The following is a 17,194-nucleotide window of genomic DNA, read 5'->3' as shown; positions in this document are numbered from 1 at the left end:
AGATGCTGGAGGAAAGTATCTATATCCATAGTAAAACGAGTCCTATATCGACATAACCTGAAAGGCCGCTCAGCAAGGAAGAAGCCACTGCTCCAAAACCGCCATAAAAAAGCCAGACTACGGTTTGAAACTGCACATGGGGACAAAGATTGTACTTTTTGGAGAAATGTCCTCTGGTTTGATGAAACAAAAATAGAACTGTTTGGCCACAATGACCATCGTTATGTTTGGAGGAAAAAGGTGGCACTTGCAAGCCGAAGAAAACCATCCCAACTGTGAAGCATGGGGGTGGCAGCATCATGCTGTGGGGGTGCTTTGCTGCAGGAGGGAATGGTGCACTTCACAAAATAGATGGCATCATGAGGAAGGAAAATTATGTGGATATATTGAAGCAACATCTCAAGACATCAGTCAGGAAGTTAAAGCTTGGTCGCAAATGGGTCTTCCAAATGGACAATGACCCCAAGCATACTTCCAAAGTTGTGGCAAAATGGCTTAAGGACAACAAAGTCAAGGTATTGGAGTGGCCATCACAAAGCCCTGACGTCAATCCTATAGTACATTTGTGGGCAGAACTGAAAAAGCGTGTGCGAGCAAGGAGGCCTACAAACCTGACTCAGTTACACCAGCTCTGTCAGGAGGAATGGGCCAAAATTCACCCAACTTATTGTGGGAAGCTTGTGGAAGGCTACCCGAACCGTTTGACCCAAGTTAAACAATTTAAAGGCAATGCTACCAAATACTAATTGAGTGTATGTAAACTTCTGACCCACTGGGAATGTGATGAAATAAATAAAAGCTGAAATAAATCACTCTCTACTATTATTTGGACATTTCACATTCTAAAACTAAAGTGGTGATCCTAACTGACCTAAGACAGGGAATTTTTACTATGATTAAATGTCAGGAATTGTGAAAAACTGAGTTGAAATGTATTTGGCTAATGTGTATGTAAACCTCCGACTTCAACTGTACATGGCTAACTGTATGGATGATGTATTAAAGGCCTAACCTTCCTACACTTAAGTGATAATGCCAGAGAAGCCGGTGTTTGGAGGATATATTCGTCTCGGGCCAGCAAACCATGCCAATATATCCTCTAAACACTGGCTTTGAGGGCATTATCAATTTTATACAACGGGTTACCAACCTATTCCAATAATGATTGACATATTTTATTTAAAAACGTTATTTTGATTAATTTATTCATACTATTTCATCCTTCCAGGAGATATAGTCCTGACACAAATCTAGGGTTGCTACCCAAGCCGTCTGGTCATTCGTTCTACCGTTTTGGTTGCCAGAGACACAATCCAGTCGTTAATTATTTCTGTTCTGTATCTATGGACGCGACCCAGTCGTTCGTTCTAAAGGTTCTATTGACATACTGGCTGGCAACGTTCTTATCCCTTGCTTGCTAGCCAGCCAACTACGGCTAGCATACAGTCACGTCAAACAGTGCAGCCAGAATAAAAGCAAAATAGCTGCATTTTGCATTTGTTTAAGCAGTTTTCTAGTTACATTTATTTGGATACATTCATAAGAATGAGCTAATGATGCGCGATTTCACCTGGCATAGAAAATGTGCTCTCTCGTCAGGACACTGTTGTTCAGAGGAGCTAGCCAACAGCTCTCTCGTCAGGACACTGTTGTTCAGAGGAGCTAGCCAACAACACAGCTAACACAATCACTTCAAACTGAAGCTGGAAAGACTGCAAACCAGCTGCATTTAGTTTCATTTGACCTGTTTTCTATTGACATGTCTTTGTTTATATCCATAGAAATTATGCTGATTCATGATTTCGACTGGCTGAGAAAAGCTGCCTGCCTGTCTGTCTAGTCCCGATTTCCGACCCCTAGACGTTCATTACTATGGAACAGCAGGATAGAATTTCAATATTGAAACAATGTTACAAATGTCAGAGAGACAGACAACAAGGTTTATACAAATCTCCGCTATTGAAAACTAATTTCTAGTCTAAAAGAAATGGAAGATAATGTCTATATGCTTTTTACAGTGGAGATCAAGTTGTCTGGCTCGGCTGATGAGACAGTGGATTGCGCAGTGAGATGGAACAGTGAATAGGCATTTCAACGTCATAGCTTTAGCCATTGGTAACTTGTGGAATAGACACCGGCTGGAATACGTTTTTAACCAATCAGTGTCCAGGATTAGACCCACCCATTGTATAAAGTCTAATGAATAGTATCATGTTTATAAATCGCAAAGAAGGTAGGGCAGAACTGTGAGCAAGCTGCAGTTTCACATGGCAGCAATGTGAGTGGGTGGGGAAATTTTTTATTGGCACAAAGAAGAACAGGCTCTAAGAATGACATCACCAAACAAAACAATGTTGTCCTTTATATAGATTGGACCCTTTCCACACTACATTACCACGTTAGAGACTGATAAGCGTAACTAAGCCCAGAAAGGCCCAAAACATCTGCTTAACAACAAGATAAACATCTAATGACTATTCATACGCAAGCTGGAAGCATTTATTCAGCGCCCGTGGAGATTAAGTGATAATGTTGTCTCTAAATGGTGGAGAGATGGAGATAGGAGCAAAACTCAGGGTTCAAGCCAGAGTCACGAAACAAACCAGAGCCTGTGTCACCTGACAGGGCCGGCAGACAATCTGGAGGGAACAGAAGACATGTTATGTCTGGAGAGAAAGGCTCCAGTTGTTTGTGTAGCAGAGGGCTGGGGTAAGGCGCCTCAAGTGTCAATCAGAATGATTGATGGCCTGGGCTATGAGGGTAATGGTTGACGACAGCCCAGGTCCTGCCCCCTCAGCAGCCCTTTCCATGGGGCTCTTTAGGGAAGGAGATGTTCTGGTCGCGTGAACGGACCATCCAGATCAATAGGTTATGTGGGTGAACGTTTAACCTCTGCTGACCCTTGATTTGTCCTCTCCCTGTCAGCTGTCCTCCCCCATGTTGTGGAGATTGAGTTAAAGGACAAAGAGAGGAACCATGATGGAGGTGGTAAGAGGGGTGCTACTCAGCCTGGCCTTGGCAAGCGCACCTCCTACCAATACAAAACAGCTGACAAAGACCCACCATTGTCATATGAAGATCAGGGGGAGTTATGACACTGCCCACTGTTTTGACTTGAATCCTAAACATCTTCCATATGTAGATGGGTTCCAAACAAGGTGTGGCTTGCTAATCTCACTCATCATGCTTTGTATGAAGGTCACGCTTATAATGGGTCGTTATGGATTAAATTGTAAATTCAGATTTTACCCTACTGACATTTTCCTATCCCACCAATCTATTTCAAATAAGGTGGATTCAGAAATGCGAGGTAGTGTGAAACACTAATTAACTCATACATATCTTTGTATTATAGGTCACATTCTAGGCTTTCATACAGTAAGAAGGTGGGGAGAAACAAATGGAGACATCAGAGTTTAAGCCTTGTATAGAAATGTATAGATTAGACAATACAAAAGACACAGGGCATCCACAAAGAAAGATATGGCTTGAGAAGTCCAGCAATGTCAACCTTTTGTTTTTTTTAAATTGCTTTAAGCCAATAAAGGAAATGCAAGTTGTATAATCTCAGTCCACTCCCTGACAATGTATTAGCAGACAACTCACGGTTATGCCTAAATCAAATCAAGTTATGAAGACATACAAGGCTTTTCAGATAACTAAAAACACTGTATAGGTGCCTTCAAACCAAATACAAAAAAGTTCAAGTGCCGAAATGGGAACACACAAAAAAGTGCTGGCCTTTATGCAATCTTTGTTTACATTCCTGCTACTAGCTACCCCCCTTCGACGCCATATTGAGCGCCTGCCAATTTCCAGAATCCCCTTGGCTGCACAGTTCTGACATCAGCTGCACAGCAACTAAATGCTGGACAATTTCCAACACTCTACTTCACAGCCGAAGTCCAGTATTCACTACACTTGTACTGCTTGGCTGTTGTTCAAACTGTAACTCCTCCATGCTATCTCCCTCCAACACCCTTCAGTTACATCCCTCCATTTCTCCTTGATTCAACAGGGAGACTTTAATAGGGCTTCCCATGTTGCTGTTTCTTTTATTTTCAATCCATTGTTTTTGTGGGATGCCAAGTTCCATTAACCCTGTTCCTTCTTTGTGTTAAACGGAGCCTGTCGCACACCCAAAGGTTCCCCAGGGCACTTTAAGGCAGATAGTTTGACAACTGAATTTTTCAATAGGTCTTTAGCATATGCTCCTCCAATGGTCTGTTGTGCACTATACAAAATGGTTGGGTCACACAAGTAAATGCTGTGAGAACTGGACGCAATACTTCACTGACTTTGCTAAAGTTTTGATATTAATTCATTTATATCAGGCCAATGGACTACATTTGTATGAATGAATCCTTATAGGCTAAATAGTTTCAGAGAGACAAACTGTTTTACAGTGGTTACACCAAAGGCAAAAGGCTTAAGTCACATTTTGAGCAAGACTTTGTGTAATATAAATTCCACTAATATTCAGAGTCATTGGCTGATCAATATCTTGCTTTTAGGATTTAGGCCTAAATGTATAAATCCGTTGAAAATTATATTAAAAGCTAAACCTCAGGATATAGTGAAATTGTTTTTTTAGACAGTTCATATTTTTTTCTAATATAAAATGTATTTGTTACAATAAATAGACAGCAGCTGGTAAAACCCCAAGTCATACAAAATAAATAACGGTTTAAAAAATACTGAGATAATCTAAAACGCAAAACTGCATGGCAGTTGCTTTTGACACTATAACAAGTAGGATGGCCTAGCTATAGGCTACATGTATTTTGTCATTTGAGCACTAAACAGTCAGGAAGAAACTGTTAACAAATTTCAGAGGCGAACATCAAGGAATTCCATCGGCATAGGAGTTGTATCAACAGAATCGTGCTGGCGAGCAATCCCAATAAGTGGCACTCTGCTGTATTGGCTCCAATTCGCCCTTCATTTCCTGTGGTCACCGCCCTTCCCCCATTCCATGTGTGTGCGTGCAAATCAATATTTAATGCCAACTCCCTGATAATAGGGAGTGCAATGAATTTTTTAAGAGATACCCTCTTTAATGTCCATCTGTGTTCCATCTGCCCTGCTGTTTATATTTTAAAATACAGAAGGAGAGAGACAAGAGTGGGTACATCAAAGGTTTGTCTGCTTTTGGAGTTTTCTAGCCTGAGGATGATAGTGTAATGCGAGAAGGGTTAGGCAGTGGACAGTTGGGAGGTCAAAACGATTATTTATGAGGCACTCTCCGCCTTGTTTGTGCACGAGCGGCAGATTCCCCTTCAGCAAAATGACTGTTGTGGTTAGTCAACTTTAAGGAACTAGGAACGTGGTAATTGTTGTCCTAAAAGGCCTAAAAAGTAAAAAATCCCAGATAGCGGTTTCGTCTGGAAATCTGCTGTATTACTTAAGTATTTCTCTCTATTTAAAAAGTGCTTGCAATGATTTTTGGAGTTGGACATGTTTGTAACAGAGGTCTGAATGCACTGCATGCTGTGATCATAATTAGAACATGTTTCAAGGTGTTTTAACAAATACAAGAGGTGAATATGTATGTCTACACGCTAGCTGCAGGGTTAATGAGTTTCAGGGGGTAAAGTCAGTTCTGAACATGGAGGTAAAACATGGTGTTGACCCTCTCAGTGTTCTACAGTGCAACCATTTTACGCATTAATATTTTGCTGTGCGACCTGGACTTTTAATTTAGGAGCAACAGAGCACCTAGAAAAATTAAGGATTCTAGCTTTAATATTTTCTAATATTTTTCATTGTGCTCCTAAATTTCTTTGTGTGTGCCTACATTTTTCAACTTAGGCGCACACATGCCCTTGTAAAAAAGGTCAGTGTAGAGCCCTGCCTCTGGTGAATGAGCACCAAGGCTGCTTCTGAAATGGAACCGTATTCCCTACATAGTGCACTATTTTCTGGACAAAAGTAGTACACTATATAGGGAACAGGGTGCCATTTTGGACACAGCACAGGTTAATTTTCACTGTGGAAGTAGCCCAAAAAGAACCAGATTCTCATCTCATGTGATTGTGATAACGGACGGTTATGATGACCTCTGCCTTATCAGATGTCAAATGGTAACAGATACATGTAGGCCTACAGGTTGGGAGAGAAAAAAGTAAAAGATTCTCCCTCATGTGTTTATTCCATTCAGAGTAAACAACTCTGAATGGAAAAAGAGGGCCGGGTAGTAATAAAAGAAGTGCTGCCATATAAACATATCAGGGGCCAGGTGTATGTCCAGGTGCCAGGGGGTGGGGATGGGTCTCACTAATATAACACAGCTCAAATGGCACTATACCAGAGGCAAATCAGTTTAATTGTCAAAACATTATCCACCCCTGGTATAATTTGATATCCACCCAATGAATCATTTTTTTAATTCAGCTGCCTCCTCCTGCCTCCGGCAGATATAGTCTATCAGAGGCTACTGGCAACCTGCCTAGACATTTTTATTAATTAATGACCACATATTTTATCAGACCTCCGCCCAGACCACATTGAGGCTAATTTTGTCAGACCTTTCTTCAGCCAAGAGGATAGACACTCCTAGGCTTCACGGCCAGGTTTGACTAAAGGCAGCTATACACTGGCTGTCATGTAGCGCTCACCTGAATGTCTAGTTTGTATGTAGGGCCCACATTTCAGTTTGGAATGGTTCCAACTGACATAGACTGATAGAGACATGCAGCATTTCTGAGAGTGTCTGGGTCCAGAATGGCCAGATTATCACTCTCCCTCAGGCGCATTCCAACTGTCTCCACCCACCTGCCCAAAATAAACTCTACAGTCTTAACCCCTTTCTTCCGCAGGAAGAAGCACACGCCAGAACACCACAATACTTCTACTCAGCTACAATCATATTTTTTTTTTTAAACATCGATTATATAACATCAATAAATATATTTTGAACTCATAAAGTTTGAGTTCTTTATATTCCTTCCAGAGTTTCGGGGGGGGTGTGTGGGGGGGGGGGGGGGGGGGGGGGGGGAATCGGCAAAGAAAAAAAACACACTGGCACTCTTGATTATATAACTGTCAACATTATGAATCGATTCTGGGGTAACCATGATAAAACTCTTATCATTTCAGCAACACTACCACGTTTCCATCCACAGTTTTTATGCGAATAAAGTCATACCATATAAAATAAAATCCTGACAGCTGTGATGGAAACAGGAAGTTTAGATACAATTTTATAAATGCCGACAGATAATTTGTTTGATTGACATGGTGGGATCTTTTTGTGTCTGTAAAATTAATTATGTGAGAAATGGCGTGGAAAAGCCTTTATGTGCAAATATTAATATAATAACCATCGTATCGAAGTAAACTTTGAGTCACTCGATGATATGGTGTGTGGTCCTCCTACTACGACTCGGGAAACCATGCAGTTTATTAGGCTACAGATGAAATAAGATGATGAACTTCACAGGGTGGTGAAAGTGCACAGTGATCTTGATGCTCCTTTCCAATAAATATCGAGGGTATTATTCTGGTGACATGATGATCGACGCTTGACTGCCGTTTGACAAATACAAATATTCTCTCTCTTACCCATAATAATCTCATCATGTAGATAGCCTACCCACACTGCATCTGCAAGCTGTTAGATAGAGCGCACGTGCCAAGACCAGAGTAGGCACATTTGCTATTTAATGCAACAGTTTTTGTGCCAAAACTATCAGTAGAGTTGAAAATGCGATGGAAACATATTGAACTTTCGATTTTTATTCGGTACATGAAAAAGTACATTTTATGTGCACTACGTCGTCACGCACTGATTTTTATCTGCAACAAGTCAGTTTGGTGGAAACACACCACTGGTGGGAAAATGTGAATGTTCACAGGATAATCTGTCGCCAATTGGATGGAAACCTAGCTACGGACATGTCATGATAACATTTACTAGAACATGACAAATTTAACACATTTTGCATTGGGTCTTATAACACAGTAAATAATTAGTTGAAAGCAACAATTTAGGTAATTCACACACATTTTAAGGCACATACCCTTTTAGATAGCCATAATTATACAAGTCTTATTTGAGTTTTTTTTAAAATCTCAAATAAGACAAATCTAGTTACACTGTAATTTTACCAAATACACAAACTCCCCTATACATTACCACCATTTTTGTGTCATTATTACATAACTTCCAAAGTCTGATCAAATAATGACAATCTGTGTAGCAAACATTTACCGCGTTGTACAGCGGCTGGACTATGTAAAAGTGCAGATTTCTAACAGCTAGGCATGTTAGTACAAACAGTCATGTTTTATGGTTGGTTATACTTTGTTTTCACACAAGAGATAATATAATTGAGGTTTAAATAATGCAATTTAATTTCAGTCACATGTTTAACCTATTATTTTTCCACAACTAACCTTTAGCATTAGCTAACCTATGCATTAGCATTAGCTAAAATGGAAACATATGCATAAACAATGTGGATGCAGGACTGCCCTGTGTCCTGCTCATGTTCTTTTGCCATGTGTGGAAACAAAACACTTTCTTTACGCTAGGAGTATAAATTCAATGTCACAGCTTTAAATGTACAGTATGTACCAAATGGTTAATGTTTGTTCTTGAGAGCAACTAAATGTACAATAGTGGCCCCAGTGTATTTTCTCTTCTTTCTGGTCCACCTCAAGATATCCCTATCACTCCGCTCAAACACAGCTGCTCATAACCAAAATCCTTCACATGAAAACAAGTCCACTGTATCTATACAATGATTTCAACAGGTCCTCCAAACCATATCAAAACCAATGCAGTGTTTACAGTAAACACTAGACCGCTAAGGAAGGTTAAAGAGAGCAATATGACATCCTCATACACAACTAGGCAACTTTCTGCTTACATCAACAGCCGAGACTCTTTCCGATGTGAGCATACCTCAACGGAGGGAGGGTGCAAATTGGAGAGCCGAATTGAAGAGCTAATAGTGGCATCCTTGGCAAATATTGAATTCCGTTGTTGTTGATGTCTGTAAGCAGGAAGTCATCCTGCTGTGTATGATGATGTCATACTACTGAGTGTAGATACCCACTATAACATTTAAATATGACATTTTTTGTCATTTAGCAGACTCTCTTATCCAGAGTATACAGGAGCGATAAGGGTTAAGTGCCGTGCTCAAGGGCACATCGACAGGTTTTTCACCTAGTCGTCTGGGTGATTCGAACCAGCGACCTTTCGGTTACTGGCCCAATACTCTTAACCGCTAGGCTACCAGCCGCCCCGCGAGTCCTACCTGTCTGAACTGCTCTTCGTAGGTCCAGTCCCCATGGTCCAGGCCACCCAGCTGGCTGTGGGATCCGTGTGGGGGGAGGATGGCCGCACGGGGCTCCTGATCTGGGTCGGTGCTGGGCCGGGCCGGCTTCAGCAGCTGGGAGTGGGGGTGCAGCTGGCGGTGGGGCAGCAGCAGGATGCCCTTCCCCGAGGCCACCGCCTCCAGGCCTGTAGGCAGGCCCTCATTGACTAGCTCGTCCTCGTAGTCCTCCTCCATCTCCCCCTCAAAGTCCTCCTCATCCCACTTCTGCTTTCTGCAGGCGAGAGAAAAGCCACGCCACCCGCATGTTACAACACAGTACACAAAATGGCATATACCTGGCATATACCTGTATACTGGTACACTTGTGTAAGCAATCATGTGAAATCACATAAGGGCAATTATTATTTCGATGGAAAGCTAGCTAACACACTATTGAAACTTTAAAAAGGTGTTGCATTATATAGGCTAGGCTAAATGGTAAAGATTGAGGAAATGTCTATGAAATGCTCACCCATTACAAGTGAACAAAGATCAGACAAAACCCTAGACCAGAGCAAAGCACCCAGTCAGACATTCAAGGTGAAATGAAGACAACAGGGTAAAATAATGAGGCAGTCCTACTCACATCTGCTCCTCTTCCACAGAGCCCATCATATCCTTGTACTGCTCCTCTCCTTCCTCATCCTCATCATCCTCTCCCTTGATGCTGCGCTCTGAAGTGGGGCTGTCTGAGGCCCTCTGCAGCCCTGCCGCCACTGCTCTCATGGCTGCCAGTGCCGCCATCTGGGCGTGCTCCGACTCGGGGATGGAGCTTCCGATCAGCTCATCCCCAATGCCGGCGGAGGTACGGCCGTGACTCTGCGGAGCGCCACCCTGCTGCAGCTGCTGCTGCTCCAGTTCCATCAGCAACTTGGCCCTCTGCTGCCTGTGAAGGTTCTCCATCACGGCTTGAAGCTTCATCTCAAGGGAAAGTGAAGCACCAGTCAGTGGTCTCCTTCCCCTCCCCCCCTGAACAGCTCCAGTCACAGGGGCCGGTGAGGGCTGCCACCTCTCTAAGTCCTGATGCTGAGGGGCTGGATAGAAGGACTGACCAGCTAACTCAGCGGCTGGAGCGCTCTTTTGACGGTCAGGTAGGTCCTTGAAGAGCGGGAAGGGTTCTTAGAGCGATGAGACATGCACTCGGACACTGTCCACAGCTCCCGAGCTGGAAGTCTCTTGTGCTGTTTCTCGGTGCAGGGAAGGCCAGTGAAGACTCACCACTTAGCAGAGTCCATGCGAGTGCGGTACTTAGGAACTAGTGGCTGAAGATCTCTCACCGGAAGGGATTTACCAGGGCCTGTGGGAAAGAGACAAACACATGTGAGACAAAGCACTAGCCACGGCTTCAACATTGTTTCACATGTTGGTTAGCACATATGTTCGCCTGGTTGCAGACAGTCTACAACATGCTGGTTTCAGTTGATGTGACAGATTCAAAAAGTGTTCAAAGAGAAAGTGAAACCGTGTGAAAACTGTAGAAATTAGATAGTAACAAGTGTGTTACATACCGTTGCTAGATAGACTGTCTTCTATATTTCCCTCTCTGTATATTTCCTTCTCTGCTAGGCCAACGTTTTAATACTTTCAAAGAAAACATTGATTGAAATGAACACATGATTGAATTAGGGAATAGGCAAATCTGTTTTTGTGGACCGGATAATAAAAGTCAACTGTTACCTTAGCCGGTTAAAAAGATAGAAATATAATGACACATATTATAAGTATCATTCCACAAATAGAGAGCCTTTTGGGTAATGTAATTTTGGCCCCAAAAAACAATTTATTTCACCTAATTTTAACATTCTGTCATAAAGAGCACATTTTCCCATCTCAATAGGTTAAATTATGAAAAGTTAATATAAAAAGTGACAATTTAATTTAGACAGAGGATACCTAGGTAACCGCCCCCGCCCGCCCCCCAGATCCCTTTTCCCCAGAGCTTAAGATCCAAATCACGTTCTGCGCATGTTTCTTTACTTCTACTTCCCTCACACATTTTTGCGTTCACCCTCCCTTCACATTTCTCACTGTCAATTGTGAATGATAATTCTTCAAGCTTTACTGGTGAAACATCTATGCTGCCTCTGCAGTTTCATAGGGAGATGCATTTAGATCTTCTTGAGTTATGTAGGCTACAATGTTGTTTCGAAGTAGTCTACAGTGTTTTGAATTAGCTAGGCTACGTAGCAAACTGTTGCATACCTGTGTATATTTATACACATTTTGCCTAGTGGTGCGCGCTGTTGAGTTTTGGCCACATGAGAGAAAAATACAACCATTAGCACAATCATCATTAAATCTAATAATAAATGAGGTGGCCTTTTTTTGTCTTACAGTAACATTATACTATGCTATTATATTCGGTTCTGTTATGTAGAATTCTGTCATTATGTGATCTTAGAGACATTGATTCAGCTTTGATCTAGCTTTATTAAAACAAGCACCATTCACCAGAGTAGCCTGTTCTCTGAGTAGCCGAACGAGTAGAGCAGAGACGGTGCACAAAGCAGAGAATCCTGCACATGTGCAGAAGCTTCTGACCTTTAGCTGTCGGGAAGAGGGGTCTAGAGAAGTTGGATCCGCAGCCACTCAGTTTAATTTAAGTGACAGGGTTGACCGTAACAGGGTTGACCGTAACAGGGTTGACAATTTTATCTTAAATCAGCCATAACTCTCCTTGTGACAGGGGGAATGAAAGTTTGTTGTGTGAAACAGGGAGGGGCAATTGATGTAAACTAGTCTATCTTTCTATAGGTAACAGGGTCGAAGTGTTATGCTCACCTGCTTTTACACTATGATTTCACTAATAGATGTTCAATGTTTCTTAATTATAATATATTTTTTTAAGGAACAGTTTTAACATAATAAAATGAAAGTTCAGCTCACAAGAGAGGGTTGACCTTCAACCTGAGGGACACATGTAAATTAATCACATAAAAAAAGTAACAATCTTCAGAAATTCCTTTCCCAAAGTTACAAAATAACTAGGGCTTTACAGTGACGGTGAAGAATTGGGAAAATCTTGAGGTTAAGTGGGTTTAAATCTTCCTAGAAGTTGGTCAAACATGACGTGAGACAAGCCAACATTTTGATTTTCAGAGAAAACAAAGAACGTACTTTAATGACAACACATTGCTATTGGAATATTTCGTTTCGTTTAGTTAGATATATGTATGCGATCAAACTGTTAAATTGAGTGTTTTACCAACATTCACACACATAATGTCTGAAGGACATAAAAGGCACCCTATTCATGGAACGACCCGTAGGACATACTATTTTTTGTCAGAAATTCAAATATAAGGGGGAAATCCATGACACAGCCCCAATTTGCATGACCAATATGCAAACTGTCCAGTAAAACGTTACTCAGAGTATTTTCTAGGCTGACTAAGATCTTTTTGGACTGTACTCAAATGACTCACATGGACAGCAATTCATAGGGAGACAGTGCCTTCAGAAAGTATTCATACCCCTTGACTTATTCCACATTTTGTTGTGTTACAGCCTGAATTCAAAATGGATTAAATATTTTAAAAAATCTCACCGATCTAAACACAATACCCCATAGTGACAAAGTCAAAACATGTTTTTAGAAATTGTTTTACATTTATTGAAACTGAAATACAGAAATATCTAATTTACATAAGTATTCACACCCCTGAGTCGATACATGTTAGAATCACCTTTGGCAGCGATCACAGCTGTGAGTCTTTAAGTCTCTAAGAGCTTTCCACACCTGGATTGTGCAACATTTTTCCATTATTCTTTTCAAAATTATTCAAGCTCTGTCAAATTGGTTGTTGATCATTGCTAGACAACCATTTTCAGGTCTTTCCATATATTTTCAAGTAGATTTAAGTCAAAACTGTAACTCAACCACATTCACTGTCTTCTTGGTAAGCAACTTTTAAATTCCATCTTAAATTCAGGCTGTAACACAACCAAATGTGGAAAAAGTCAAGGCATGTGAATACTTTCTGAAGGCACTGTAGTTGCTTCTATGTAAAAAACTTGGCATGCATGTAGAGTACCAGTCAAAAGTTTGGACACACCTACTCATCCAAGGGTTTCTCTTTATTTTCACATACGGAATCATGTAGTAACCAAAAAAGTGTTAAACAAATCAAAATATATTAGAGAGTTGAGATTCTTCAAATAGCCACCCTTTGCCTTGATGACAGCTTTGCACACTCTTGGCATTCTCTCAACAAGCTTCACCTGGAATGCTTTTCCAACAGTCTTGAAGGAGTTCCCACATATGCTGAGCACTTGTTGGCTGCTTTTCCTTCACTCTGCCGTCCGACTCATCCCAAACCATCTCAATTGGGTTGAGGTCGGGGGATTGTGGAGACCATGTCATCTGATGTAGCACTCCATCACTCTCCTTCTTGGTCAAATAGCCCTTACACAGCCTGGAGATGTGTTGGGTCATTGTCCTGTTGAAAAACAAATGATAGTCCCACTAAGCCCAAACCAGATGGGATGGCGTATTGCTGCAGAATGCTGTGGTAGCCATTGTAGTTAAGTGTGCCTTGAATTCCAAATTAATCACAGACAGTGTCAACAGCAAAGCACCCCCACACCATAACACCTCCTCCTCCAGGGTTTACGGTGGGAACTACACATGCGGAGATCATCCATTCACCCACACCGTGTCTCACAAAGACAAGGCGGTTTGAACCAAAAATCTCAAATTTGGACTCCAGACCAAAGGACAACACCGGTCTAATGTCCATTGCTCGTGTTTCTTGGCCCAAGCAGGTCTCTTCTTATTATTGGTGTCCTTTAGTAGTGGTTTCTTTGCAGCAATTCGACCATGAAGGCCTGATTCACACAGTCCCCCCTGAACAGTTGATGTTGAGATGTGTCTGTTACTTGAACTCTGTGAAGCATTTATTTGAGCTGCAATTTCTGACGTTGGTAACTCTAATTAACTTATCCTCTGCAGCAGAGGGAACTCTGTGTCTTCCATTCCTGTGGCGGTCCTCATGAGAGCCAGTTTCATCATAGCGCTTGATGGTTTTTGCGACTGCACTTGAAGAAACTTTCAAAGTTCTTGACATTTTCAGTATTGACTGACCTTCATGTATTAAAGTATTGATGGACTGTCATTTCTCTTTGCTTATTTGAGCTGTTCTTGCCATAATATGGACTTGGTCTTTTACCAAATAGGGCTATCTTCTGTATACCCCCCCTACCTTGTCACAACACAACTGACTGGCTGAAACGCATTAAGAAGGAAAGAAATTCCACAAATTAACTTTTAAGAAGGCACACCTGTTAATTGAAATGCATTCCAGGTGACTTCCTCATGAAGCTGGTTGAGAGAATGCCAAGAGGGTGCAAAGCTGTCATCAAGGCAAAGGGTGGCTATTTGAAGAATCTGTTTGTTTAACACTTTTTCTAGTTACTACATGATTCCATATGTGTTATTTCATAGTTTTGATGTCTTCGCTATTATTCTACAATGTAATTTTTTTAAGATATAAATAAAAACCCTTGAATGAGTAGGTGTGTCCAAACTTTAGACTGGTAGTGTATGTAAGCTAGAAAGACCTATCACATGTTATAAGGGGAAAGGTCTCCATTTTGATTGAACAAGACCTAGGTCACATCTAGGTCAGAAAAAAGATACGCTTTACACACGTTGCCCTAGAAACAATAGCACACACTAACAGGGATATGAAGACAAATTCTCCAAGCAGGTGTTGAACAGACTAGGTTGCCTCTGGAATGACACCCTGGCCTATACCCTATGTACTGCTTTTGACCATAGGCCCATGACTCCAGTCATGATGACTGTGCTTCTCTACTCATTCAAACATATACTGCTTTCACATAGGATTTACGGTATTTTGCCTGTCAAAAATGCTTATATGACCCCCTTACAAACAGGCCAATTTTTACCACATTTTTGCCTGCATACGCCTTTTATACCTCCCGTGCGCATGCCGGGGACGAGTGGTAGTAGTGGTGTGCAGATGTGGGTGGGCGTGTATTTTAATAAATCCATTGAATATACACCATCAAAAAGAAATCTATTATTAATCCATTTAGGCTGGTCCTAAGAAACATTATAAGACTAATCAAATGTTTTTTCAAAACAATAGAATGGCATATTTTGAGTTTAATTAAATCAATAGTTCATTATTTTGTTTATTAAACAGACAATACACACCTACCCCGATCACAGTCAACACACATATTTTGTAGTAAGAATATAATGGAATATAACAGAATAAAATACAAATTATATTTTCCCCGATAGAAAATAATAGCAATCCGATTTTCAAAAGCAGTCTTGTGTCCATATTTCACAACCTCCGTTGGCTTTTGGAGTTGCCTATACGCGATCGGGCAAAATAATAGGCCTACACTTGATTTGGGCTACATTACTGCATGCTAAAAGTTTCTGATCAGTGATAGATGAGCAAATGAATAGATGAGCTATACCACCTCCACTTATTTGCCCAGCCAGAAACTATTTTACCAAATAGCCTATACTATCAGAGATTCAGTGAAACCAAATCACATTATAATAATAATAATAATATGCCATTTAGCAGACGCTTTTATCCAAAGCGACTTACAGTCGTGCGTGCATACATTTTTGTGTATGGGTGGTCCCGGGGATCGAACCCACTACCTTGGCGTTACAAGCGCCGTGCTCTACCAGCTGAGCTACAGAGGACCACCACATTGATTGAGACAAGTGACGTCACAGGCCTAGGCTACTAAAATACTGCGAGTGAAGAGCAAAATAATCCACTTGTTAATCTACAGTACATAACATGTTGGCTAAATGTTCTAATAAATGAGCCTACTAGACAAGATGATGTTGTTCGGCGGTGCCGGGGGTAGCACGAAGCTAGCTAGCTAGCTAGCCGTTCTTCAAACAAGGTCAACACAGTGGCCATTGCTAGCTAGCCAACAGACACGGACACGAATTATCTGCTTAGTGTGTTAACACACTATTGGTGGTTTGTTGTGACCAAGTGTTGGCGCTAAACTGTGTGTTTTTGGATGCAAGTGTTGGTGCTAAACTGTGTGTTTTTGGATGCTAGCATGCTAGTTAGCTATGGTGTCATAGTTAGCTAGCTGAATAAAGTGGGTTGAGTCTATTCCTTTAAACATTGAACCGCTGTGGTTCACAACAATTCTGATTTCTAAAGGTGGAAGTTGGTAGAGTTTTTGTTCGGGTGGTTCAGTGAAACAATTATAGTTGTTAGAAGTAGAAGTTTTTGGTGAGGGAGGCCCTGCTCTCTACTGTCCCAGATGTTTAGTTCATTTCATTCCGATCTCCTCTGCATTATTATAGCCATTTGCTACAGCCTGTCAACTATGCCTCTGCCTATCCCTGTTCTCTCCTCTCTGCACAGGCTACACAAACGCCCCACACCGCGTGGCTGCTGCCTCTCTAACCTGGTGGTCCCTGCACGCACCCCACACCTGGAGTTCCAGGTCTCAGGCAGCCTCTGGAACTGCCGTTCTGCTGCCAACAAAGCTGACTTCATCCCAGCCTATGCTAATCTCCAGTCCCTCGACTTCCTGGCGCTGACGGAAACATGGATTACCACTGAAAACACTGCTACTCCTACTGCTCTCTCCTCGTCTGACCATGTGTTCTCGCATACCCCGAGAGCATCTGGTCAGAGGGGTGGTGGCACAGGAATCCTCATCTCTCCCAAGTGGACATTCTCAATTTTTCCCCTAACCCATCTGTCTATCTCCTCATTTGAATTCCATGCTGTCACAGTCACTAGCCCATTTAAGCTTAATATCCTTGTCATCTATCGCCCTCCAGGTTCCCTTGGAGAGTTCATCAATGAGCTTGACGCCTTGATAAGTTCCTTTCCTGAGGATGG

General features: G+C 41.7%; 1 protein-coding gene across 1 annotated transcript in view; it reads right to left on the bottom strand.

The window, feature by feature from the left end:
- LOC311131178 (AT-rich interactive domain-containing protein 3A-like) overlaps positions 1-17,194 on the bottom strand; it is a 49,367-nt gene that overhangs the window by 15,230 nt on the left and 16,943 nt on the right. Inside the window, exons 2-3 of the mRNA XM_084164025.1 lie at positions 9,913-10,623; positions 9,267-9,558 (exon numbers count right to left, since the gene is read on the bottom strand). Of these exons, the coding sequence (XP_084020151.1) occupies positions 9,267-9,558; positions 9,913-10,247 (627 nt within the window). The 5' untranslated portion in view covers positions 10,248-10,623. The remainder of the gene's footprint in view (positions 1-9,266; positions 9,559-9,912; positions 10,624-17,194) is intronic.

The sequence above is a fragment of the Coregonus lavaretus genome (genome assembly GCF_964263955.1).
Source record: "Coregonus lavaretus genome assembly, chromosome: 6".
Classification (NCBI taxonomy): Eukaryota; Metazoa; Chordata; class Actinopteri; order Salmoniformes; family Salmonidae; genus Coregonus; species Coregonus lavaretus.
Note: the sequence above shows the minus strand (reverse complement) of the source record. Positions and strands in the feature narration are given on the sequence as shown.